Source organism: Scyliorhinus torazame, chromosome 6 (genome assembly GCF_047496885.1).
Source record: "Scyliorhinus torazame isolate Kashiwa2021f chromosome 6, sScyTor2.1, whole genome shotgun sequence".
NCBI lineage: Eukaryota > Metazoa > Chordata > Chondrichthyes > Carcharhiniformes > Scyliorhinidae > Scyliorhinus > Scyliorhinus torazame.
Genome location: NC_092712.1, coordinates 57,935,736 through 57,960,628, shown reverse-complemented (window position 1 = coordinate 57,960,628; position 24,893 = coordinate 57,935,736). Strand labels below are relative to the sequence as shown.

At 49.9% G+C, this 24,893-nt stretch overlaps 1 protein-coding gene across 2 annotated transcripts in view; it reads left to right on the top strand.

Annotated features, from left to right (window-relative positions):
- The window catches only part of ptprn2 (protein tyrosine phosphatase receptor type N2), a 1,583,832-nt gene that overhangs the window by 187,851 nt on the left and 1,371,088 nt on the right, over positions 1 to 24,893 (top strand). For both annotated transcript variants that reach the window (XM_072508225.1, XM_072508226.1), the window contains exon 2: positions 23,006 to 23,056. In XM_072508225.1, the coding sequence (XP_072364326.1) occupies positions 23,006 to 23,056 (51 nt within the window). The remainder of the gene's footprint in view (positions 1 to 23,005; positions 23,057 to 24,893) is intronic.

Sequence of the window (24,893 nt, the reverse complement as noted above, 5' to 3'; positions counted from 1 at the left end):
ACCTGCACGTCTTTGGACTGTGGGAGGAAACTGGAGCACCCGGAGGAAACCCACGCAGACACGGGGAGAACATGCAGACTCCACACAGACAGTGACCCAACAGGGAATCGAACCTGGGACCCTGGCGCTGTGAAGCCACAGTGCTATCCACTTGTGCTACCGTGCTGCCCAAATGGGTCAAAGCTCAAGCTGGTTCTTTGAAGGTGAACGCTTCCCCAGTTAAAATTTGAAAATTATGGCTAAGTATCCACATTTAGATAGGGGACAACTGCAGGGAAGTCTTTGTTACCAATAAGGGATTGCTAACTCTGTAGAACAGGAGTGCTGCAATGAAGTGTCCAACAACCTTCGGGAGCATAAGAAACAGAGTGCCGTATTGCTTCTTGTAAATTAATATGCATTAACCTTTATTTATAATACTTGAATTAAACATTAGACTAGACTGTTTAATATATAAGTGGCAGTTCCGTACCAAATGTGCTCCAGCAACATCATGCTGTGCAACAGACTGAAGCTAGGGTGGAGTGTGATCTCAGAGACACATTACGCACAGTTTACATGAATATAGCGATGAAGGAAAGACGTCTTCACGGCAGATTTTGTACATTTGTGAAACTTTTCTGTTAATTTTTTTGTGTGTGCTTCTCCTGTTGTATTTATAGCTCTGCTGAAATTTGTGCAATCCACAAGGGGAGTTTGACCACTGCTGAAATTAAATGATTTTCCAGCTAGGGCAATGAGTATCCATGCCAACCGCGCACTGTAAAATACAGAGCGATCAGACGCTGTGTAAAACTCCCTCTGTTCAATGTCCAAAGATAATCTGCCTTCGCTCCAAATCAAATATGTGTTCTATTGCATCAAATTGAAGTTTTTGGTCCCTACGCCTGGCTGATCAGACTGTTAATTTGTTGATTAAATTCCTGCCAGTTTGAGTTGATTGAATTCCAGCTCCAATAATCGGAGAGTAGGTTTGGATGAAAAGGTTTTCTGCCCTATTTCTTGTCATCCTTCCAAACTGCCATCCCCATTGTCTTTTAGCACAACATTTTGGTTATTGATCAGCCAGTGTGCATGGAAATACATCCTGACGTATGGTTTAAATTTGCCCATCACCATCATCACTCTATACCTCCCACTCTGGCTACCTGGGAGTACCTGAGAGTATTGTTTTAGGTTTACTTTAACAATCCTATTAAGCTGGTGGAAACAGAATGTGCCATTCCCTGTGCTGTTCATCACCTCTTTCTGAATTCTGTTCCACTGTGGCTGGTTTCTTTTGAAAATAATTTACCAAACATAATTAACAAAAGAGAAATTCCAATTAAGGTGCAATTTAACGCGACCAATTCACCTACCCTGCTCATCTTCGGGCGTGAGACCCACGCAGACATGGGGAGAATGTGCAAACTCCACATGGACAGTGATCCGGAGCTGGGATTGGACTAGGTCCTCGGGGCTGTGGGGCTGTGGGGCAACGGTGCTAACCACTGCACCACCATACTGCCCAAACATAGATTCTTAAGAGGTTTACGGCACTGAAGGAGGCCATTTGACCACCTGGTCTATGCTGGCTATTTGTTCGATCATTTTAGTGGTTACTCACTGCCCTCCTACCCTCCTATGGCTCTATATTTACCTCTGCTTCAGCTGTTCAGCCACTTTTTCTTTCAAAGATGCAAGTCTCTGCCTTACTTTCCTGTGGCAAACATTTGACATTCCAACCAACCTGCCGAAAGAGATTTCTCTTAACATATTTCCCACCCTCTCAGTCACCATGTTAATTTGACGATCCGTGATCACTTCTTTCACGGACAGATGTGTCTACAACAGATAGATTGGTGAGAACGTAGCCAGACAGGTTATACTGTGTGTCGGTTCTTTCACCAATTCACACAGGCCCAGTCCAGGTTTTGTGCCTTCAGGAGTCACCCAGCTTGATCAGGAGGATAGGGTGTTGGCGGACTCTGCAAACCATTAACATAGAACATAGAAAATACAGCACAGAACAGGCCCTTCGGCCCACGATGTTGTGCCGAACCTTTGTCCTAGATTAATCATAGATTATCATTGAATTTACAGTGCAGAAGGAGGCCATTCGGCCCCCTGAGTCTGCACCGGCTCTTGGAAAGAGCACCCTACCCAAACTCAACACCTCCACCCAACACCAAGGGCAATTTTGGACACTAAGGGCAATTTATCATGGTCAGTCCACCTACCCTGCACATCTTTGGACTGTGGGAGGAAACCGGAGCACCCGGAGGAAACCCACGCAGACACGGGGAGGACGTGCAGACTCCGCACAGACAGTGACCCAAGACGGAATCGAACCTGGGACCCTGGAGCTGTGAAGCAATTGTGTTATCCACAATGCTACCATGCTGCCCTTAAGAACAAATAAATCTATACTATATCATTTTACCGTAATCCATGTACCTATCCAATAGCTGCTTGAAGGTCCCTAATGTTTCCGACTCAACTACTTCCACAGGCAGTGCATTCCATGCCCCCACTACTCTCTGGGTAAAGAACCTACCTCTGATATCCCTCCTATATCTTCCACCTTTCACCTTAAATTTATGTCCCCTTGTAATGGTTTGTTCCACCCGGGGAAAAAGTCTCTGACTGTCTACTCTATCTATTCCCCTGATCATCTTATAAACCTCTATCAAGTCGCCCCTCATCCTTCTCCGTTCTAATGAGAAAAGGCCTAGCACCCTCAACCTTTCCTCGTAAGACCTACTCTCCATTCCAGGTAACATCCTGGTAAATCTTCTTTGCACCTTTTCCAAAGCTTCCATATCCTTCCTAAAATGAGGTGACCAGAACTGGACACAGTTCTCCAAATGTGGCCTTACCAAAGTTTTGTACAGCTGCATCATCACCTCACGGCTCTTAAATTCAATCCCTCTGTTAATGAACGCGAGCACACCATAGGCCTTCTTCACAGCTCTATCCACTTGAGTGGCAACTTTCAAAGATGTATGAACATAGACCCCAAGATTTCTCTGCTCCTCCACATTGCCAAGAACTCTACCGTTAACCCTGTATTCCGCATTCATATTTGTCCTTCCAAAATGGACAACCTCACACTTTTCAGGTTTAAACTCCATCTGCCACTTCCCAGCCCAGCTCTGCATCCTATCTATGTCTCTTTGCAGCCGACAACAGCCCTCCTTACTATCCACAACTCCACCAATCTTCGTATCGTCTGCAAATTTACTGACCCACCCTTCAACTCCCTCATCCAAGTCATTAATGAAAATCACAAACAGCAGAGGACCCAGAACTGATCCCTGCGGTACGCCACTGGTAACTGGGATCCAGGCTGAATATTTGCCATCCACCACCACTCTCTGACTTCTATCGGTTAGCCAGTTCGTTATCCAACTGGCCAAATTTCCCACTATCCCATGCCTCCTTACTTTCTGCAGAAGCCTACCATGGGGAACCTTATCAAATGCCTTACTAAAATCCATGTACACTACATCCACTGCTTTACCTTCATCCACATGCTTGGTCACCTCCTCAAAGAATTCAATAAGATTTGTAAGGCAAGACCTACCCCTCACAAATCTGTGCTGACTATCCCTAATCAAGCAGTGTCTTTCCAGATGCTCAGAAATCCTATCCTTCAGTACCCTTTCCATTACTTTGCCTACCACCGAAGTAAGACTAACTGGCCTGTAATTCCCAGGGTTATCCCTAGTCCCTTTTTTGAACAGGGGCACAACATTCGCCACTCTCCAATCCCCTGGTACCACCCCTGTTGACAGTGAGGACGAAAAGATCATTGCCAACGGCTCTGCAATTTCATCTCTTGCTTCCCATAGAATCCTTGGATATATCCCGTCAGGCCCGGGGGACTTGTCTATCCTCAAGTTTTTCAAAATGCCCAACACATCTTCCTTCCTAACAAGTATTTCCTCGAGCTTACCAGTCTGTTTCACACTGTCCTCTCCAACAATATCGCCCCTCTCATTTGTAAATACAGAAGAAAAGTACTCGTTCAAGACCTCGCCTATCTCTTCAGACTCAATACACAATCTCCCGCTACTGTCCTTGATCGGACCTACCCTCGCTCTAGTCATTCTCATATTTCTCACATTCTTTGCCATTGCTTCACTTAATGGGCAGAGTTCTATCAAAATTTGTTAGTGTCAGGTTCTGACTGAAAACTGGAGTGCACCTTTCCAGATGAACAGACCAGATTTTCTGGCACTCAGCACACAGATAATCTGGGGGTTTGGGGGGGATTTTTTATGCCGTCATCCTGGTGGGGCGGGGCTTGGTAGAGCCGGCAATGCCAGCTCCACCGACATCAGGGTGCCATTTTAAAGGATGCCTCAATCTGTGCTTCAAATAAACTCCCCTCAACCCCCCCGCCATGGACACCGAAGCCCCCCCCACCCATGAAAGTATGAGGGCACTCTCTCCCACCCCAACCCCGCTCCCACCCTAACCACCACTCAGAATTGGTGACACTCCCCCACATCCCCCACCCCCACCACCCCTCACAAGCAACATAACTTTTCCACCCCACACCCCAACACACAGAAGGGGAAGCTCGCCCCCATGGGCCTTTCCAGAGGATGCACACCTTGCCTTGCCAGGTTGGCACTACTAGGTTGGCACTGCTAGGTTGGCACTGCTGGGCCCTGCCCAGGCATGTCCCCCCCCCCCCCTCCCCCAGTAGCTCTACTTACCTTGGTGCCCCTGGCGGGTTCCCATGACCTAATTCCCGTTTTTATATAGCTGTTGCAAAGCTCTCTGATGTCGGCAAAGTGCGAATGTTCAGTGAGGAGGGATCATGTGGCCGGAAAACCCTTTAATGAAGTTGAAATTTATTAAAATATCCTGAAATGCGGGGCCGGAGAATCGCGCCACGCCGCCCCAATGCCGAGACGCCATTCTCTGGGCCGTGAAAAAACGGGTGGATGCGCATGGCACCGGGCCGCACGGAGAATCGCCGCAAACGGCCGTAGCGGCGACCCTCCGGCGGCGCCGCGTTTCTCCGACCCGGATGGGCCGTGTGGCTGTCCGAAAAAATCCGAGTCCCGCCGGCGCCGTTCTAACATGCTCTGGGCCAGCGGACCTCGGGGTTGAAGGGTCCGAGGGCGGCCTGTGGGGTGGGGGCGGATGGGGCGTCCAACCCTGGGGAGGGCCTCAGTAGTGGCCTGGTCCGCGATTGGGGCCCACCTATCGGCGGGCCGGCCTCTCTGTCGGGGGGCCTCCTTTCCTCCACGCCGGCTCCTGGATCCCTGCGCCATTTGGCATCGGGGACGGCACGGGGAAGAAGACCACTGCACATGCGCTAGTTGCCGCCGGCCCAACTGCGCATGTGCGGACCCCGCGGCGCCGGGTCGATGCCGGGACCGGCAGCTGGAGCGGCCAGCGCTGTGCTGGCCCCACAGGTCCCGAGAATCGGGTCTCGGAACCGAAGCCGGAGTAAAGTACTCCCATTTTGGCGCCGGCACTCTGGCGCCGGACCAGAGAATCGCTCTTGAGGTTCCCGTTCGTTACTTCACCAGTGAGGGGTGAGGAAAACCGGCAAAACACGATCTCACTGGCAAGAAACTCGTTTTACCAACTCTTGCGGGATTTTGGGCTTGCGTCACCGTTTACACTGATGGCTCAAAACCGACCCCAGTATTTCTGTCATGTGGCGTGATGGTGAAGCATTGATTCAGTTGAGGGTGAGACGAGAATTGATATCAGTAGAAGGTAACCAATGATGAGGATTTCCACGGCCAACCTAACCAACAGAGCGACACGGTAGCACAGTGGTTAGCAGTGTCGCTTCACAGCCTAGGGTCCCAGGTTCGAATCCCGGCTTGGGTCACTGTCTGTGTGGAGTCTGCACGTTCTCCCCGTGTCTTGTGGGTTTCCTACCCCAAGTTCTGAAAGACGTACCTGCTAGGTGAATTGGACATTCTGAGTTCTCCCTCGGTGTACCCAAACAGGCGCCGGGCTATGGCGAGTAGGGGATTTTCACAGTAACTTCATTGCATTGTTATTGTAAGTCTACTTGTGACACCAGTAAAGATTATTATTATGTTCACCGCTATATTCCCGTCTCCTCTAAGACAGAATTTACTCGAGGATAATGATGGAAATATCTGGCATGTTGACTGTTAAATTTGACCCTGTGGTTGCAGCTGTATTTGACAATTGTTTGATGAGTATATGAGTCAATGTATGAGGCAACTCTCTTAACTTGATTCACAGCGATTCAGTAATAATGAGAAGGCCTCTGTTGAATCCTGAAGTGAACCAATGTTTGCATCTTTGCTGAGTGGCCAATCAGACATATTGGGCTGGATTCTCTGATTCTCAGGCTATGTCCTGACGCCGGCGTGGGAACAGTGGACGTTTACCACCGAAGATTTGGCGCAAAATGACCCCCGATCCTCCGTTTGGCTGGGGGCTAGCAGGAAGGCAATGTAGAGCACTGACTCTAGATGCTGATATGGCCCAGAGAATTGCCGAGTCACATGCGCACGGCGGCGGCCAGCAGCGGCTGCACCGTGCAACATGGCGCCGGCCACGCGCGGACCCGGCCTGCCAAATAGTGCCCTCCTATTGGCTGGCTCGCGAGCCCTAGACTGCCCCCTAACAGTGCCTCCAGCCCCTGCCCCTGCCATAAGATAGATATTGTAAGTTGTTTAACTTTTCAGATTTTGTATTGAAAAGTTTATTTTGTTTGGTCAAAAATTGTGGAATCTTCTGGCTTTATTCTTGTAGCAAATACCTGGGATCTCAAACTTTGTCTACTTTAAACAAAAGGTTACTGGTGCACCAAATACTGGTAGCCTCATCCAGGATCATAACACTAGATTATCTGTTTTTGAGGTGTGTTAATTGAGGGGCAGGTATCGATCAGGACACCAGAGGTAACTCCTCTGCAACTTCTTTGAAATAGTGGCACGGAATGTTTTACATTCAGCTGTTGCCATCGGTCTCAATTATGTGCTCTGATGCTGGAGTATGATTCCATCCACAATCTCCTGACTGAGGCGAGAGTGCTACCATCTGTTGTCAGGCTGGCAAAGCCAAACTCAGTTATTAATCTGTGTCTAGCGAGGGAGGTGTGCCCCAAGATGCTGTTCCACGCTTGCTGGTAGCCTGTCCACAGCGGCAATGGTAAAAGCCTGGGCATCAAATGTCCCACTTTACTACCTGCTGCAGGTAGTGTGAAACCCAGGAGAGAAAACCTGCCTCAGAGGTTGTTTGCGGCTGCCGGTGTTCCACATGTGTCATTGTTTGAGTGATTTCCTTTCGAGTTAGAGGTCAAACTTCAAAGATATTTTTGTAGATTAAGTATTTTTGGCGCAAAGGAATTGGTTTCTTTGTTGACTTTCTAAGTAGGCTTCTCATACAGCTGCTCCATGTCTCTTTCATCCCACAGTCAAAGTGAACTTTACTGTTACCCTTTAATAAATAATTCTCAGACTGTCAACACTTTTCTAAAACTGGCTTAAACATACCCCTGTGCTTAGCTTTGGCAGTTGCGTATAATGAGGAGAAGTGCTTGCATTTGCTTGGCATGTTCGTGCCAATGTTTCCCGGCATAATCATAGAATCATAGAATCCCCACAGTCCAGAAGGAGACCATTTGGCCTATTGAGTCTGCACCGATCCTCTGAAAGAGCAACTTACCGAGGCCCAATCCCCTGCCCTATCCCCGTAACCCCACTTAACTTTTAGACACTATGGGGCAAATTAGCCTGGTCAATTCACCTAACCTGCACATCTTTGGACTGTGGAAGAAAAGCGGAGCACCCGGAGGAAACCCACACGGACACGGGGAGAACAGGAAAACTCCACACAGACATTCACCCGAGGTGGGCACTGAACCCGGGTCCCTGGAGCTGTGAGACAGCAGTCCTAGCCACTGTGCCACCGTGCCACCCGTAACTGGCCCATAAATTCCAGGTTCCCCAGCATTGCATATAGGGGTGGCCCAATGATGCATTGGGGAATCCCTCGAGGAAGTTCCCATGTACTGGTTTACCCGGCAATTGCCCAGAAGTACTAACTTCCTCTGGACAATTGCCCTGGGCAGAAGCGATTTAAATCGTTAACTTCGGATGGTTCTGACAGTTTTACTCTGATAGTTACTCTGAAAGAGTTAGAGGAAAAAGAATCACTGCTAAATCCAGAGTAACTATTAAAAAACCCAGACCCAGCCTCGCACGGTACACACCCTGTTTCCCCCAACACACAACCCTGCAGGGGACCCACCACACCACTCCCACCCATAACCCAACCCACCCCCCCGACCTGAACACTCCCAGCCCGACCTGACTCCTTCCCCTCCCGTCCCGACTTAACCTGACCTCCCGGCCCAGTCTGACCACCCCTCAAGGTGTGACCTGGTCTCCTCCCAGATTGACTGCACCCTCCGGTCCCTCTCCTTCGTGGATTGACACCTCCTCTGATGCGCCCCCCCCCCCCCCCCCCCACTTTTTGGGTCCAACCTGATGCACCCCCACCCTTTACCTGAACAACTTACTTTTTAATTGTGCCTTTAAACACCTACTTTACGGCAGCCCATGCTGTAAAAAGGGGGCCTTTCTCACCTCTCGGTGCCCCAGTTATTCCAAGCCGATGCAGCCAGCGGCTTCACTGCTCCTGACTCATCCAGCTTGAATGAGGAAGGTTGGACAAGACAGGGGCTTTGGAATCCCAACATGGGTAAGTCCATCAAGAGTGGCAATCCGGCGGAGATTGCTACCCTGGGGAAGTTACAGGCTGATGCACGATCAATTACAATTAAAGACGAGGTAGTACCATAACTGAAGGCTTTAATAGACTAGAACTGTTCCCCAGCAGCTTCGGTACAGAATGAGGGCTGCTGGGATGGCACCCGTTCTTATACCCCGCCTGTCAGGACGGAGCTACATACCAATGGTAAACTCCTAGGTTTAACCAATGGTCTTCAGCCTCTCGGGTACTGCAATACCTGATAATACCACATTCACCCCCTGTTAAAAAAAAGAGTCCGGTGGGGGTGGTGGCCAGTGGTTACAATTGCATCTACATGGTATGATCAGATATGGAGGTACCGTGACACCTCCTTACAGGGTTGTCGAGAATATTTACAAGCGTGGAAGATATATACATTTAGTGTTCATTTACAGTTACAGTGATGCAATCAGTCGGTCGGGTGGCCTGGTCATCCGCCTGGATCGTCTGGGCTTCGGTGGTGATTCTGGTGGTGGTCCGGACATCTGCGACACCGGGAGCGTGGCTTCGGCTTCCATGGCAGCTTCGTCACCGGCGCTGGTGGGGCAAACGGTTGACACGAGAGTGGGGTGCCTGTAGGGGGCGTCGGTGGGTGGGAGGGCCTAGGCATGAGCGGCGGGAGGACTGACCCTCCCGTGAGGCGCTGTGGAGGTGGGTAGGGGGTTATGGTTCGGGTGCGCATGTTGTTCCGGCGGGCGCCAGGTCCCGAAGGGAGACGGTATCTTGCCGGCCGTCAGGGAACGCCACGTAGGCGTACTGGGGGTTAGCGTGCAGCAGCTGGACCCTCTCAACCAACGGGTCCGACTTGTGCGCCCGCACGTGCTCCCGAAGCATGATGGGTCCGGGTGTTAGAACATAGCACATAGAGCATTACAGCGCAGTACAGGCCCTTCGGCCCTCGATGTTGCGCCGACCTGTGAAACCACTCTAAAGCCCATCTACACGATTCCCTTATTGTCCATATGTCTATCCAATGACCATTTGAATGTCCTTCGTGTTGGCGAGTCCACTACTGTTGCAGGCAGGGCATTCCACGCCCTTACTACTCTCTGAGTAAAGAACCTACCTCTGACATCTGTCTTATATCTATCTCCCCTCAATTTAAAGGTATGTCCCCTCGTGCTAGACATCACCATCCGAGGAAAAAGGCTCTCACTGTCCACCCTATCTAATCCTCTGGTCATCTTGTATGCCTCAATTAAGTCACCTCTTAACCTTCTCTCTAATGAAAACAGCCTCAAGTCCCTCAGCCTTTCCTCATAAGATCTTCCCTCCATACCAGGCAACATTCTGGTAAATCTCCTCTGCACCCTTTCCAATGCTTCCACATCCTTCCTATCATGCGGCGACCAGAATTGCATGCAATACTCCAAATGCGGCCGCACCAGAGCTTTGTATAGCTGCAACATGACCTCACGGCTCCTAAACTCAATCCCTCTACCAATAAAAGCTAACACACCGTACGCCTTCTTAACAACCCTCTCAACCTGGGTGCCAACTTTCAGGGATCTATGTACATGGACACCGAGATCTCTCTGCTCATCCACACTGCCAAGAATTTTAACATTAGCCCAGTACTCAGTCTTCCTGTTATTCCTTCCAAAATGAATCACCTCACACTTTTCTGCATTAAACTCCATTTGCTGCTTCTCAGCCCAGCGCTGCAGCTTATCGATGTCCCTCTGTAACTTGTAACATCCTTCCGCACTGTCCACAACTTCACCGACTTTAGTGTCATCTGCAAATTTAATCACCCATCCTTCTACGCCCTCCTCCAGGTCATTTATAAAAATGACAAACAGCAGTAGCCCCAAAACAGATCCTTGTGGTACACCACTAGTAACTGGACTCCAGTCTGAACATTTCCCATCAACCACCACCCTTTGTCTTCTTCCAGCTAGCCAATTTCTGATCCAAACTGCTAAATCACCCTGAATCCCATGCCTCCGTATTTTCTGCAGTAGCCTACCATGGGGAACCTTATCAAACGCTTTATTGAAATCCATATACACCACATCAACTGCTTTGCCCTCATCCACCTGTTTGGTCACCTTCTCAAAGAACTCTATAAGGTTTGTGAGGCACGACCTACCCTTCACAAAACTGCGTTGACTATCTCTAATCAAATTATTCCTTTCCAGATGATTATACATCCTATCTCTTATCAACCTTTCCAAGATTTTTCCCACAACAGAAGTAAGGCTCACTGGTCTATAGTTACCGGGGTTATCTCTACTCCCCTTCTTGAACAAGGGGACAACATTTGCTATCCTCCAGTCTTCTGGCACTATTCCTGTAGACAAAGATGACTTAAAGATCAAGGCCAAAGGCTCAACAATCTCCTCCCTAGCTTCCCAGAGAATCCTAGGATAAATCCCATCCGGCCCAGGTGACTTATCTATTTTCACACTTTCCAGAATTGCTAACACCTCCTCCTTATGAACCTCAAGTCCTTCTAGTCTAGTAGCCAGAATCTCAGTATTAGGGGCTAGGGGCTTTTCACAGTAACTTGATTTGAAGCCTACTTGTGACAATAAGCGATTTTCATTTCATCTACATTCATTCCAGTATTCTCCTCGACAACATTGTCTTTTTCCTGTGTGAATACTGACGAAAAATATTCATTTAGCACCTCTCCTATCTCCTCGGACTCCAAGCACAACTTCCCACTACTGTCCTTGACTGGCCCTACTCTTACCCTAGTCATTCTTTTATTCCTGACATCTCTATAGAAAGCTTTAGGGTTATCCTTAATCCTACCTGCCAAAGACTTCTCATGTCCCCTCCTGGCTCTTCTTAGCTCTCTCTTTAGGTCCTTCCTAGCTAACTTGTAACTCGAGCGCCCTGACTGAACCTTCATGTCTCATCTTTATATAAGTCTCCTTCTTCCTCTTGACAACTGTTTCGACTGCTTTAATAAACCACGGTTCCCTCACTCGACCACTTCCTCCCTGCCTGACAGGTACATACTTATCAAGGACACGCAGTAGCTGTTCCTTGAACAAGCTCCACATTTCACTTGTGCCCATCCCCTGCAATTTTCCTCTCCATCCGATGTATCTAAGTCTTGCCTCATCGCATCATAATTGCCTTTCCCCCAGATATAACTCTTGCCCTGCGGTATATACCTATCCCTTTCCATCACTAAAGTAAACGTAATCGAATTGTGGTCACTATCACCAAAGTGCTCACCTACCTCCAAATCTAACACCTGTCCTGGTTCATTACCCAGTACCAAATCCAATATGGCCTCGCCTCTCGTTGGCCTAGCTACATACTGTGTCAGGAAACCCTCCTGCACACATTGGACAAAAACGGACCCATCTAATGTACTCGAACTATAGTGTTTCCAGTCAATATTTGGAAAGTTAAAGTCCCCCAGAACAACTAGCCAGATTGAGAGCGAGGTCCTGGAGGAGGACTTCCTGGGGAAGACAAGGAGACGCTCATGAGGTGTCTGGTTGGTAGTTGTACAGAGAGGAGACCGGATGGCGTGGAGGGCCTCCGGGAGGACTTCCTGCCAGCGGGAGACTGGGAGATACCTGGATCGTAGGGCCAGTAGGACGGTCTTCCAGACCGTTCCGTTCTCCCTCTCTACCTGCCCATTTCCCCGGGGGTTGTAACTGGTCGTCCTGCTTGAGGCAATGCCCCTGTTGAGCAGGAATTGACGCAGTTCGTCGCTCATAAAGGAGAACCCCCTACCGCTGTGTATGTACGCGGGGAAACCGAACAGTGTAAAGATACCCTGGAGGGCCTTGATGACGGTGGTTGTGGTCATGTCTGGGCAGGGGATGGCGAATGGGAACTGGGAGTACACGTCAATCACGTTCAGGAAGTACGTATTGTGGTCGATGGAGGGGAGGAGGGCCTTTGAAGTCCATGCTGAGGCGTTCAAAGGGACGGGAAGCCTTTATCAGGTGCGCCCTCTCTGGCCGGTAGAAGTGCGGTTTGCACTCCGCGCAGATTTGGCAGTCCCTGGTGACTGCCCTAACCTCCTCGATGGAGTAGGGCAGGTTGCGGGTCTTGATGAAGTGGAAAAAACGAGTGGCCCCCGGGTGGCAGAGGTCCTTGTGGAGGGCTCGGAGGCCACTTGTGCAGTGGCACATGTGCCGCGGGACAGGGCATCAGGAGGCTCGTTTAGCTTCCCAGGACGATACAAGATCTCGTAGTTGTAGGTGGAGAGTTCTATCCTCCATCGCAAGATCTTGTCATTTTTTATCTTGCCCCACTGTGCATTATCGAACATGAACGTCACCAACCGTTGGTCAGTGAGGAGAGTGAATCTCCTGCCGGCCAGGTAATGCCTCCAATGTCGCACAGCTTCAACTATGGCTTGTGCCTCTTTTTCGACCGAGGAATGGCGAATTTCGGAAGCATGGAGGGTACGTGAGAAGAAGGCCACGGGTCTGCCCGCATGGTTGAGGGTGGCGGCCAGAGCTACGTTGGACGCATCGCTCTCGACCTGGAAGGTGAAGGACTCGTCGATGGCGCGCATCGTGGCCTTTACAATGTCTGCTTTGATGCGGCAGAAGGCCTGGCGGGCCTCTGTCGACAGGGGGAAGGTTGTGGACTGGATTAGGGGTCGGGCTTTGTCTGCGTAGTTGGGGGCCCACTGTGCGTAATAACTGAAAAACCCGAGGCAGCGCTTCAGGGCCTTGGGGCAGTGAGGGAGGGGGAACTCCATAAGGGGGTGTATGCGTTCAGGGTCGGGGCCTAGAACTCCATTTCGCACTACATAGCCGTGGTTGGCTAGGTGGTCGGTGCTAAATACGCATTTATCCTTATTATACGTTAAGTTAAACATTTTCGCGGTCTGGAGAAATTTTCGGAGGTTGGTGTTGTGATCCTGCTGGTCATGGCCGCAGATGGTGATGTTATCAAGATACGGGAACGTTGCGCGTAAGCCGTATCGGTCAACCATTCGGTCCATCTCGCGTTGGAAGACCGAGACTCCGTTAGTGACACCAAAGGGAACCCTTAAAAATTGATAGAGCTGCCCATCTGCTTCGAAGACAGTGTATTTGCGGTCACTAGTACGGAGGGGTAGCTGATGGTAGGCGGACTTGAGATCCACCGTGGAGAAGACCTTGTATTGCGCGATCCTGCTTACCAGGTCGGATATGCGGGGGAGAGGGTATGCATCCAGCTGCGTAAACATGTTGATAGTCTGACTGTAGTCAATGACCATCCTATGTTTCTACCCGGTCTTTACCACTACTTGAGCTCTCCAGGGACTGTTGCTAGCTTCAATGACCTCTTCCCTCAGTAACCTGATGAAGGTCCGGTCCTGGGCACTGTACCGTCTGCTCCTGGTGGCGACGGGTTTGCACTCCGGGGTGAGGTTCGCAAACAGGGAAGGCGGGTCGAACTTAAGGGTCGCGAGGCCGCAGACAGTAAGTGGGGGGTATAGGGCCACCGAATTTGAAAGTCAGGCTTTGCAAGTTACATTGGAAGTCCAACCCCACGAGTATTGCCGCGTAGAGGTGCGGCAGGACATAAAGGTGGAACTTGTTGAATTTCCTGCCTTGGACAGTGAGGTTTGCTAGGTAGAACCCCTTTATCTCCACCGAGTGTGACCCGGAGGCCAGGGAGATTCTTTGGTTTACAGGGTGGGTAACAAGTGAATAGCGCCTTACCGTGTCGGGGTGTATAAAGCTTTCTGTGCTCCCAGAGTCGGTCAGGCAGGACATCTCGTGGCCGTTGATGAAGACCGTCGTCGTTGCTGTTGCGAGTGTCCGAGGTAGATTTAGGTCCAGAGTCACTGAGGCCAGATGAAGTAGTTGCAGGTTTTGATCGGGCAGCGTGTAGTCGGCCGAGCTGGGGGCCTGGGGCCCCACCCAAGATGGCGTCTCCCATGGGTCGCACATGGTGGTCGGGGATGGACAAAATGGCGGCGGGGATGGACAAAATGGCGGCGCCCATCCGTCCAGCGTGGTGTCTGAGGGGCAAGATGGCCGCGCCCGTGGGTCGCACGTGGCCCTAGGATCGGGGGGTGGCGGTGAGTGCTGGCCGCCTCGGGCCCGAAGGGAAGGTTGCCGCGGTGGTCCGGAGTCGCTGGGGACCGCGGCCACGGCTCGTGCCTGGCAGACCCCCACAAAATGGCCCTTCTTGCCGCACCCTTTGCAGGTGGAGTTGCGGGCCGGGCAGCGCTGGCGGGGCTGCTTTGCCTGCCCGCAGAAGAAACAGCGGGGCCCAACGGGGTTAGCGGGCCGTCTTACAGCGTAGGCCTGCGGGGACACGGGGAAGGTCTGTGAGGCTGCCGCTGCGGGATGCCACGCAGCCCAGGGGGCCGCCGTGCGGTCGGGCGCATAGGACTGCGCGTTTCTGGAGGCAACGTCCATGGACCCTGCCAGGACCCGTGCCTCTCTAAGTCCCAGGGTGCCTTTTTCTAAGAGTCTTTGGCGGATCTCTGAGGAGCTCATACCTGCTACGAAGACATCCCGGATTAGGAGTTCCGTGTGCTCGCTCCCCGAAACTTGCGAGCAGCCACAGTTTCTGCCCAGCACCAGTAGCGCACGGTCGAACTCCTCCAACGATTCCCCAGGGCTTTGCCGTCTAGTTGCAAGCAGGTGGAGTGCGTAGACCTGATTTACAGGGCGGATATAATGTCCTTTTAACAGTTCGATCGCAGCATCGAAGTCCTCCGCCTCCTCGATGAGGGTGTAGATCCCAGGGCTTACCCTTGAGTGCAGGAGATGCAGTTTCTGTTCTCCTGAGGGGTGCCTCCGGCCGTCTCGAGGTAGCCTTTAAAGCACGCCAGCCAGTGCTTGAATATCGCCGCCGAGTTCTCCGCGTGGGGGCTGAGTTGTAGACACTCCGGCTTGATTCGGAGATCCATCCTTTCAGCTTAAGTATACTCTATTAAATTGATGCACGATCAATTACAATTAAAGATGAGGTAGTAACATAACTGAAGGCTTTAATAGACTAGAACTGTTCCCTATCAGCTTCGGTACAGAATGAGGGCTGCTGGGACGGCACCGGTTCTTATACCCCGTCTGTCAGGGCGGAGCTATGTACCAAACAGCCAATGGTAAACTCCTAGGTTTAACCAATGGTCTTCAGTCTCTCGGGTACTGCAATACCTGATAATACCACACAGGCCAATGTAGTCTTGATATCTCAAACAGATTCTTGTAGAAACACCAAGTGGAGAAACCAGAAAATGAGCAGAAGAATAATTGCGTTGTAATGTGTCTTTGAAGGAAAGCAGCATTCCGTCACTAGAAAGGAAGTATGTCAGGTGATTCAGTCTCAGTTTCACTTTGTCCTGTGCGAAGAACACAACTCTGCGTCTGATGTCTTCAAGCTTCCTATCCATGTATATATGTTCTCATGTTCATAGTTTAAATAAATAAACTCAGTGTGTTGCATCATCCCTTATGAAGGACTGGTGCCTTTGATATCATTATGAACACACAGCATGTGGGCAGCAGGCAAACAGCCTGGCTGCGGGATGAAATACAGGTACAGCATGGCAAACAGCATTGGATCCTGCTGCAAGGAACGGGGTGGCCCTTGGTGTTTTGGTCAGACTGCTACGAAGCCGCAGTGTCAGTGAGTGTTAAATGCGCAGCGTGCTGACCTCACAGAAGAGCTTTCAGGTCAGGGGCTGAAATAGTGCTTAAGCAAAGAGTTGGTGAGCAGAGAGATCCCTTGTGGTAAGATTGCAGCACAATGCCTGTCAGTTACATGAGCAGGGCAGTTGATAGGAGTAGCACTGGGTTAGCTAAGTTGGGACAGGCGGATGACCAGGGTGTGGGTCAACCAAGGCGTTTGCCAAGATTCATACTATCTCATTATTGGCCAAGATTGACACAGGGGCAAGCGACAGCATACCACCCCTGTGAGTTCTAAAAGACACATATCAACAGACATGGAAGGCAATGGTGAAACCTACTCCGACTCCGCACTGATTGCGGGATTGGGATCTGCGCCCGCGCGTGAGCGGGCGGATACAAATGGCCTTAATGGCACCACCCCCATACTTGGGGAAAGGGGGGAACCCAGAGAATCTGGGTTTGGGGGTCTGATTTGCAATGCGTGGGAGGGGAGATGGTGGTGGTGGCCAGCCGCGGGACCTCACTATCGGGCTGCCTGCTCAAAATGGCGGCCCAATAGTGGGATTCCCTCGGGGATCCCTCGTGATCCTCGTCATGCATAAATTTGCGAGACGAAAGATAGTGAATTGCTTCCTGATGGGAGCGCAAATCAGGTGCAATTCACCTCCGGCGGGACATCAGGCTGGATTCTCCGTCAGCGGGATCCTCCATTTTGCAGACCGTGCCCTCATGCCCGTGGATTTCCCTGCGCCTTGGGGTTGCCCACAATTGGAAACACCATTGGCCGGCCTCCAGGACAGAGAATCCCACTGCCTGCGGGGGCCGCACCGGAAAATAGGTGTGGCGGGCCGGAGAATCCCGCCCATTGTCTCTCAAATGGAGAATCCTGGCCACAGTCTATGGTCAGGTATGAACAATGACAGTGAAGTTGTTGCTAAGACATTTGAGCTGTGCCAGGAGCATATACCAAATCAGCACAAAGAACCACTGATTCCGCATCAAGTTCCTATCCATTCTAGGTCCAAAATAGCAATCAACCTCTTTCATGCCCATGGCAATGACTTCATCATCATCTTCAACTACTTTACCGAGTACTCCATAAATCGACAAGTGCACAACATGCCAAGCACAACTGTCGTGCACTCTCTTAAGTGCTACTTCACTTAATCCGGTGTGCTAGAGAGATCATCAAGGGTAATGATTCAATTTATTGGTTAGCCATTTCAGGATATGTGTCAGAAGTGGAATATCGATCACACTATTTCTTCTCCTCATTACCTCTGGATTTAACAATCTAGCTGAATGAATGATTCACATGGTGAAATCCTAATTCTCAAATGTAGACATACTGAACAAGCAATACGCATTGCAATGTTACATCTGCGAGCGACACCTTTAAGTGTAGTTATTCCATCGCTGGCAAAGCACGTTATGTTCAACAGACCAGTGCAGACCAATTTACCTACCCTTACACATCTACTCTCTCAGAAACTAGAGAGCAACTTCTAAAATTGCAAATGAAGATGATCAAGTGCACGATAGAAATGCGGGTATAGAACTGCCAAACTTATAGTTAGGACAGTATGTTCACATCCAGGATTCCATAGAAGGTATGTGGCAACCACTCGACAAAATATTTTTATACTCCATTCCTTTAAAATAAAGGCCAACATTTCACTTGCTGTCCCAATTACCTGCTGAACTTGCTAGCTTTTTGTGATTTATGCACGAGAAAGCCCAAATCCATCTGTCCTGCAGTTTTTTGGAGTCTTTCTCCATTTAAATAATATTCAGCTCCTTTATCCTTCCTGTCAAAGCGCAGAACTTCATATTTTCCTACATTATATTCCATCAGCCAAGTTTTTGCCCATTCACCTAACCTGCCCATATCCCTCTGTAGACTCTTTGTATCATCCTCACCACTTGCCTTCCCACCTATATATATTGAAAGAAAAAACGCATAATATAGAAAAAGTGATGAAGAAAAATCCAAATATTGAAAGCACAAAATTGCTGCAATATCTTCAGAGAAATCTGAGGGCAAACTACCTGAGAAAACATGAATTTTCATTTTAAAAATAAGACTTATTTGTTAATTTCAAATAATTAAATGCTACACAATTGTCAGAGTTTAAACATTTTAGAATCCATAGCATCCCTAAAGATGCAGAAGGAAGCCATTCGCGACTGCACCAACCCTCCGAAAGAACACTCTACCGAGGCGCACTGCCCCTCTCCCTGTAACCTCATGCATTGATCATGGCCAGTCTACCTAACCTGTACATCTTTAGACTGTGGGAGGAAACCAGAGCACTTAGAGGAACAACACAGGAATTAGGAACAGAAGTAGACAATTCAGCCCTTAGAACCTGCTCCGCCATTCAATCAGATCACGGCTGATCTCTTCCTGGTCTCAAATCCACCTCCCTACCTCTTCCCCATACCCTTTTAACCCATTTTTAAAATCAGAAATATATGTATCTCCCTCTTGAAACCATTTAGTGACTCAGATTCCACCGCACTACGGGGCAGTGAGTTCCACAAATTCCCCACCCTCTTTGAGAAGTAGTTCCTCCTCATGTTAGTTTTAAATCTACCGCATCTCAACCTATATCTGTGACCTCTTTGTTCTAGATTGCCCACAAGGGGGAACATTTGGTCTACATTTACTTTATCAATACCTTTGAATATTTTATATACCTCTATCAGATCACCTCTCAACTTTCTAAGCTCCAGCGAGTTTAAGCCCAAACTGTTTAATCTCTCCTCATACGTCAACCCTTTCATTCCTGGAAACAATCAGGTGAACCTCCTCTAATCTGCTTCCAGTGCCATCACATCCTTCCTCATATAAGGAGATCAAAACTGCACACAATACTCCAGGTGTGGTCTCACCAATACCCTACACAATTGCAACAATACTTCTCTACTTTTATACTCCAGTCATTTTGCAATATCTACACAGACACGGGGAGAACATGCAAGAGAAAGAGAAAATGCTGTAAAATCTCAGCAAGTCTGGCAGCATCTGTAGGGAGAGAAAAGAGCTAACGTTTCGAGTCTGATGACTCTTTGTCAAAGCTTTGTCAAAGAGTCATCAGACTCGAAACGTTAGCTCTTTTCTCTCCCTACAGATGCTGCCAGACTTGCTGAGATTTTACAGCATTTTTTTGTTTTGTTTCAGATTCCAGCATCCACAGTAATTTGCTTTTATCCAGGGGAGAACATGCAAACTCCACATAGACAGTCATCCAAGGCTGGAATCAAACATAGGTCCCTGGTGCTGTGAGGCAGCAGTGCTAACCACTGTGCTGCCAAGAATTAAATTATATGTGGATATGGGTAGACCAATCAGACTATCACCCCCTCAACCACTTTAACCCTCTACCTGCTTCAGTTAATGTTGGCTCTCTTTGCGACCCACACTCCATACATCGGTTAATGATGGTGCTCCCCCATGCATTCCCTTCTCAGTTTATGCTACCCCTCTTTGGGAAGAATCTTGTTCTTTCCATTCTAGCGGGTCTGGAGGTGGGAGACCTCATTTAACCCGGCTGGAGGATGGCAGGTGGGGACCCCGCCACCTTCCCAATTCCACTCCGATTAAACCCTTGGCGGGAAGGCTACTTGTGGGCCTCATCCCACTGCTGCTGCTGTTAACCGAGTTCTGGGTGGGGGTCTCACCTTGAGGGGAGCATGACAGGCAAATCTGTTTGGGGTTGCTTGCGGACTCCAGTGTCTGGGTGGGTGGAGGCGGTGGGGTCACTGACCCTTGTTCAAAGGCACCCATTGCCTGATTGAAGGACCCAGCATCGAGAAGGGGCACTGAAAGCCACTTCCCTACCCTTGCCTGAACCCCAGCCTCACTCACCTGTGCCTGGGCTGCTTATATATCGGAGACCTGAGGTGGGTGCCATACCAGTAGCAGTCGCCTGGTGGCACTGTTGAGTACAAATGAACTGCTGGCCTCTGATTGGAAGGCAGCTCTCAGCAAGCTTCCATTCTTGGGGGACCTTGATCCAATACCCGAGTGGAATAAGATGTGGTGCGCCATCTCGAAAAGAGGCAGGGGTCTGGCCAGCTTTTCAGCTGCCGACCGGGATCCCTGTTAAGGCCACAAAATCCTGTCCTTTGTCTCTCATTCGAAAACACTGATTCCGGCTCCTCCTCTTGTCCTGTCTCCCGGCATCACCCCCTGCTTCTAGACCTTCATTTTAACTTTTCCTGCCACCAGTTCCCCTTTTCATTTTTACTTCATTATCTCCTTCTCTGCTGCTCAACCAACCTTTTTTAACTCATTCGCTTTTTTTTTCACCCCTTCATTGATCTCGAGTTCCCTCTTCACTCTTGCCCTATTGTTCTCGCTAACATAAACATTCCTGCCTGCATTATGTGGTGGCTGAATCTCTTCCAAATGGCCGGGCTCTGGTAGGCGAGCTGTTGAGCGGAGAGACAGCTGACAGCTACTTTTTTTTTTAACACATCCCGCCACATGCGTCATTCTGTCAAAACGTTGAGGTTTGCATGAAATGCTAACAGTTGGCACGTTTATGAGTGTTCCCCTCTCGGCAAAAAGAGTGTGTCCATTCCACCTCTCTGCATCTCCTCGGAGTTGGTGGAGATGCATCACTGCTAAAAATGCGACACCGGAAAGCCTGCTGGCAACCTGTTTTGGAATCGGCATACTGCAGGGAGTCAGGAGGAAAGGGCAAGAAGAATACCAAGTAGGATATCACAGTTTAGTAACTTGAGGAAGCCAGCAGCAGTGGAACAAGGATTTATTGAGCTATGTAGAATATTCTACCCATGGCAGTAACGCTTGCAGAAAAATACTTTTCACTGTACCTCGGTACACGTGACAATAAACAAATCCAATCCAATCCAGTCCTTGTTGGGACGAGTGGCCTCCACCTCCTTCCTAGGAATCTTGTACTCCACGAGTCCGAAGGGGAGATCGACAATGATTTCCTTGTATTCCTCGTGGGTGTTATGACACATAGTCACTCCAGCTGTTAGGTTGTTAGCTCCAGGCGCTGTTTGCTGTTTGTTCTGCTGTATCTGAACTGATGGCATTTATGGGACTCTTTTACATTCCCTCAACACCAATATCCTATTGCCTACATTTCCAGATTATCGTTGTGAATGCAGTTTCTCTCCATTGCTTTTGCTCCCCATGCTGCTCTTTCTAAAGTGGGATTCATTTACCTGGGTTTGGTTCCCACCTTGGGTAGATACAGGGGGCGGGATTCTCTGATCCCGAGGCTAAGTGTTGACGCAGTCGGAAACGCCATCGCGTTTCTCGACGACGTCAACACGGCCCCAGGATCAGCAATTCTGGCCCCTACAGGGGGCCAGCAGGGCGCTGGAGTGGTTCACGCTGCTCCAGCTTCTGATCCGGACGTGGAATGGGTGCGGGGGATGCACCCATGCGCAGTGGGTCCGGTGCGAACCCGCGCATGCGCAGTTGCACCGGCACGATTTCCGCGCATGCACGGTGTCTCCCTTTTCCACGCCGGCCCTGACCCAACATTGCGCAGGAGTACAGGCGCCGGCGTGGAGGAAAGGAGGCCGGGAGTCAGAGAGGCCGGCCCGCCAATCGGTGAGTCCCGACCGTGGGCCAGACCACATTGGAGATCCCCCCCCCCCCCCCGGGGTCAGACCCCCCCCCACCCCCACAGGCTGCCACCCGACCCTTCAACGCTGAGTTCCCGCCGGCTGAGAGCAGGTGTGGCCAGCGCCGGCGGGACTCGCCGTTTCCACAACGGCCGTTCGGCCCATCTCGGCCCGAGAATCGGTGGGCTGGTCACGTGGAGCGACCCGTGACCAGCGCCGCGCCAACCATGCCGGCGCCAATGGCACCGATTCTCCGCTCGGAGAATCATGTGGCGGCTCCGGGGCGCCGTGGCGCGATTCGCGCTGGTCGCGGGGCTTCTCCGGCCCGGCCCCGGGCTGAGAGAATCCCGCCCAGGGAGTTGTGGTCAGGAGAAGCTTGTGTCTATTTCTGAAATTAGATCAACTTTGTTCCAGTTTTATTGAAAACAGCGCCGCTCTGGCACTGGGTGGAAAATGGCAACTCCAGCAGAACGACAGGGCACATGTTGAAAGGGGCAAAATAAAATCCAATCCAAGGGTGGAAACAGCATCTGAGACAGTGGGCAAAATTCTCCAACTCGTGACGCCGCAAATGAAAACTGCGATTCGAGAATCGGGCGTTTGGCCAAAATTGAGGTCAGCTCCTGGCACCGATTCATGCGCCAAGCTCCGCTGGTGGCGATAACGATAACGAGGTTTGTGCCCCATGCTGGCAGCAGCACGCAAAACAAACATTTGCATGTCTATATATGTGATCAGTGCGTTGGACACAGTATGCTCTCCTCCCTTCTGCGATGTTCCGATCTTCTCAGGCGGCAGTCTCACGGGCGTGAATTACTACAAGTATTGACAAACATGGACCGGGCGGCGTGGCTGCGGAGGGTGTCTCTGCACAATAAGAGAGGGTGGGGAAAACTGGAAAAATGAAAATAGGAGGCCAGTAGGAGAAGGCAATCAAAAATGTTCCTCTGTCATGCACGGCTCAAATTGATTCATGTCGGAAATTATATTTCACAAATATGCTTGTCTTCAAAGCTATTTGGAGGCTAGTCTCTGTACATTTAATCGTATTTGTAATGGGTTTTACTTCTGTTCTCTTGCAGGCTGCTTGTTTGAGGCTGATGTGTGCAAATCCTATGAGATTTGTGTAAATGGTGAGTAATTTCTACACCTTATGAGGTTGTTTCTACTTGCGGATGCCAGAATGCTGCTGTTAAACTGATGAGTTTCCATGATAATTGCCAGCCACAGATTGCGGTGTGTTTACTCAATAAATCTACTGTTTCAGCTTTCACAATGACCTGAGTAGTTTTGGCTGTATGTTAGCTCAGTAGCTCGGTAAGTGCATCCGCTGAGTAATCAAGCCATGCAGGTTAGGGAGATCCCAAGTTTAATGCCTGGATACAGCACAAAATCATAGAATAGCTATAGCACAGAGAGCAGCCATTCAGCCCATCGTGTCTGCGCTGGCGCTCCGAAGGAGCAATGTATCCAGTGCCACTCCCCAGCCTTCTCCCTGGAGCCTTGAGCATTCTTCCTTTTCAGGTGATAATCCGATTCCCTCTCAAATGCCTCGATTCAACCAGCATCCACTGCACTCTCACTGCGAGTAATAGTTTCTCCTCGTGTCTCCATTGTTTCTTTTGCCAATTACCTTAAAGAAGCGCCCTTTGTTTCTCGGTCCTTCCATCAACGGGGACAGTTTCTCCCTCTCCACTGTGTCTAAAACCTTGCTGATTTCAAATATCTCAATGCTGTGTGCTTTAGTAACTGCTCTCAAACTGTCATAGAATTTACAGTGCAGAAGGAGGCCATTCGGCCCATCGAGTCTGCACCGTTCCTTGGAAAGAGCACCCTCCACCCTATCCCTGTAACTCAGTAAGCCCATCTAACCTTTTTGGACACTAAGGTCAATTTAGCGTGGCCAATCCACCTAACCTGCACACCTTTGGACTGTGGGAGGAAACCGGAGCACCCGGAGGAAATCCACGCAGACATGGGGAGAATGCCCGGACTCCACACAGACAGTGACCTAAGCCGGGATCGAACCTGGGACCATGGAGCTGTGAAGCAACTGTGCTAACCACTGTGTTACCGTGCTGTCCTCCCAATTTAATTTGTTAGGCACATATGCACCCAGGTCCCATTGCACGATTTACCGCCTCTCGATTCAACCGAACCTCACAAGATGTCATGATCTGGATGAAAGCAAATTACTGCGGATGCTGGAATCTGAAACCAAAAGAGAAAATGCTGGAAAATCTCAGCAGGTCTGGCAGCATCTGTAGGGAGAGAAAAGAGCTAATGTTTCGAGTCCAGTAGACCCTTTGTCAAAGCTAAAAGACTCAGAAAATGGGATATATTTATACTGTGGAGTGAGGGAATGAAAGATGAGTTATAGCCACAGAAACCAAAGGAAACGGGGTGCGAATAGCCACAAAAACCAAGGAAAAAGAGTACCAATAGCCCCAGAAACCAAGGGAAAAGAGTGCCAATTAGAAGTCCCCAGAGAGAATAAAAGGTTCTGAAAGAGAACCCTACCTAGGCCCACTCCACCACTCTATTCCGGTAACCTAACCTGTACACTCCTTAAGGTGCAATTTAGCGTGACCAATCCACCTAACCTGCACATTTTTGGACTGTGGGAGGAAACTCATGCAGAAACAGTGTGTGTGCAAACCGCACACATACAGTCACCCAAGGCCAGAATCAAAGCCAGGTCCCTAGTGCTCTGATGCAGCAGTGCTAATCACTGTGCACCGGGCCACCCTTTAGAATTGTACCCTTCATTTTCTAATGTCTCCCTGCATTCTTCCTACGAAAATGAATTGTTTTACACTTCACTGCATTAGATTTCATTTGCCACTTGTCTGCCCATTCTTCCAACCTGACTTTGTCCTTTGTCCTTTTGAAGTTTTACACTAGTCCCCGGGTGGCAGTCCACAATGCTTCCAAGTTTCGTATGATCTGCAGCTTTTGAAATTGCGTGCT